Below are 2,500 nucleotides of genomic sequence, written 5' to 3'. Positions count from 1 at the left end.
CAGAACGACTGAAACATACCTGTTGCAAAATCTGCCCACTATCTCTTATCTTTATTGACTGAACAATGGTCTAGAATCATACAGATTATTTTCAGGATGAAACACCACCTGTTTTCTGTTCATTTTGTTTATATATATATATATATATATATATATATATATATAAAATCACCATCATCCACTTATTTCTCAAATAAGTAATATTTCCAATATTTCCAACAATCTGCAAGATCATTTTCAGCTTGAAACTGTGCAGGAGTGATTTTTATCAGCAGAATCGATCAGTACCATGTCCGAAACTGCAGAAAAATATATCTCACTCTTCATCATCTGAACTCAAACAGTACAAAGAGTATAATGGTTTGTTTTTGTTTTTTTTTGTTCAAGAAAATATTTACTCTGGATATTTTCATACTCTGAGAAAGCAGATATAAAATGCATGGAGAATACTAAAGCAATGGCCTTTCTTTTACATAAAAAAAAAACCAAAACCAAAAAACACCCCACTTTGATACATGTAGTGATGTACACTAATATTGACTTCAAATAATATTCTCTGAATACAGTGATAGCAATGCAAAGTTACGTCAGATTCACAAATAAACACATGAAGCTTGCTTTTAAACATAATGTGATTACTGTGATAATAATCATCATAATAATGAAGATAACTATATTATGACTGAAGCTTGCTTGACCGGTTGCCTTGACAACACACACACACACACACACACACACACACACCCTAAAATGACAAAAACTAGAAGACAGGGAGACACAAAATTAAAGGCGTCATTCACACCACTCCTCTAGAACACCATGGGCAGCAGAAGAGACACACAATATCGGGGTAGGTGCAGATTGCAAGAGGAAGAAGGGAAGAGTCAGCACTGTCTTTTCCAGATTCAGCAGAACCCATTTTGGCAGGCACAACAGAGGCTAATGCAGTGACTTTCAATCTGAAGGTTCTGGCTTTTGAATCCCAGATGCAGCACCAGATGGGTTGAGGGTGGAGATTTTTCTGATCCACAAGGTCAACAGATCAGAAGACCTGCTAGTGCCTGAACCCCATTCAGAAAATCAACTACACATGTCAAAGATCCCCAAATCCATGTTAGCGTTCGGTGGGTGGTGGAAACAAGACGGTGCTCAACATGCAAATCCCTGAAAACAGAGTATGGTTGCCTGTATGACAGGGTTAAAAATGGTCATACACGTTATTCCCCTTTGCACGTATGAGTGAACATGGGGGTTGGTTCCCACAAAATAAATGCTGATGAAGAAGACGACAAAGAGGAAGAACACTTTCATTACAGGAAGAGAAATAAGGATGTCAGCAGAGAGGTCAACAGTGATGGCAGGTAGACTGGAAGTGTGTGGGTATCAGAACTTCAAAAAAAAAAAATTCAAAAAAAAATTCACAGAGACAGGAATAAATGTTGGCAGACAAAATCATCACATCAGGGAGACCGGAAGTGCATTTGGGTACAGTATCATCACTCAGAAAGATTGTGGGATAAAGGAAAGAAAGTAACAAAATTGCAGTTCTTTTTTTAATTTTCTTTTTCTTTTTTTTTTCTTTCTTTTTTTTAAATAGGTAATTTACTATGTTCTATGAAAAGTGAATTCTGAAGCATAGCTGTTAGTAAATACTATTGACAACAACCAACAACAACAACATCAACAACAATAGCAGCAACGCTGATGATGATGATAACGATAATGATAACGACAATAAACTAATAATGATAATGAAATAGGAATACTAATAGTGATAGAAAATTAACAATAATTTTTTATTTTTTTATTATGATGACCATGATAACATTCTGACTCATGATTATATTCTCATTTATGAATACAGTAACAGGAGAGAAAGTACAGTGTCAAAGTAAAGCCTTGCTTTATTCAGTTCCAGGAAAACAGGCGATGCGTTGCCACAAAGTATCATGTTGCGACACACATTTTGGGAAAGCAAAAAGGGGTTTTGTGTTCATTGCTTTTCTTACCTTCAGAATTCCTCCCTTTAAATAAATCAAAGAACACTGTTATGCTGCAGTGAAAATTATGGAGAATCTGCATGTTAACTAAGAGAGCAATAAACAGAAAAGAAATGGAATGGATAATTTAGGTTTTATGTAAATGAGTCCCAGTTAAATACTGTTGGTAATTCACGCATTATGTATGTATGCTCAAGCAAATTAAGATCAATTGTTTAATTCATGAAAATTAACTTCACAGGCCACTTAATCTGCGTGTAGCATTTACACTTTAACTGTTCAAATGTTATCAACTTACCTAGGGTATTAAACAAGGTTGAAAAGTACATTCATAAAATGGTTTCTGACCTCTCAAACTGAAAGCATTTTACAATAGCATGTCAATCATACACACTGCACACAAGAATGCATACACAAGCGTGCACACAGACGCACACATACACACACTTTATGAAATGGATGTGGATCCAAACAATATAGATATGGAATGGAGTAACCTA

General features: G+C 35.3%; 1 protein-coding gene across 3 annotated transcripts in view; it reads right to left on the bottom strand.

Moving 5' to 3' along the window:
- The window catches only part of LOC143284673 (nicolin-1-like), a 25,009-nt gene that overhangs the window by 18,482 nt on the left and 4,027 nt on the right, over positions 1-2,500 (bottom strand). For 2 of the 3 annotated variants that reach the window (XM_076591586.1, XM_076591589.1), the window contains exon 2: positions 2,010-2,024. The exons of the other annotated variant lie outside the window; for it this stretch is intronic. In XM_076591586.1, coding sequence (XP_076447701.1) covers positions 2,010-2,024 — 15 coding nt within the window. The remainder of the gene's footprint in view (positions 1-2,009; positions 2,025-2,500) is intronic. 3 annotated transcript variants of the gene reach the window in all.

Source organism: Babylonia areolata, chromosome 8, assembly GCF_041734735.1.
Source record: "Babylonia areolata isolate BAREFJ2019XMU chromosome 8, ASM4173473v1, whole genome shotgun sequence".
NCBI lineage: Eukaryota > Metazoa > Mollusca > Gastropoda > Neogastropoda > Buccinidae > Babylonia > Babylonia areolata.
The sequence above is the reverse complement of the archived record's forward strand: the minus strand, read 5'-3'. Positions and strand labels throughout refer to the sequence as shown.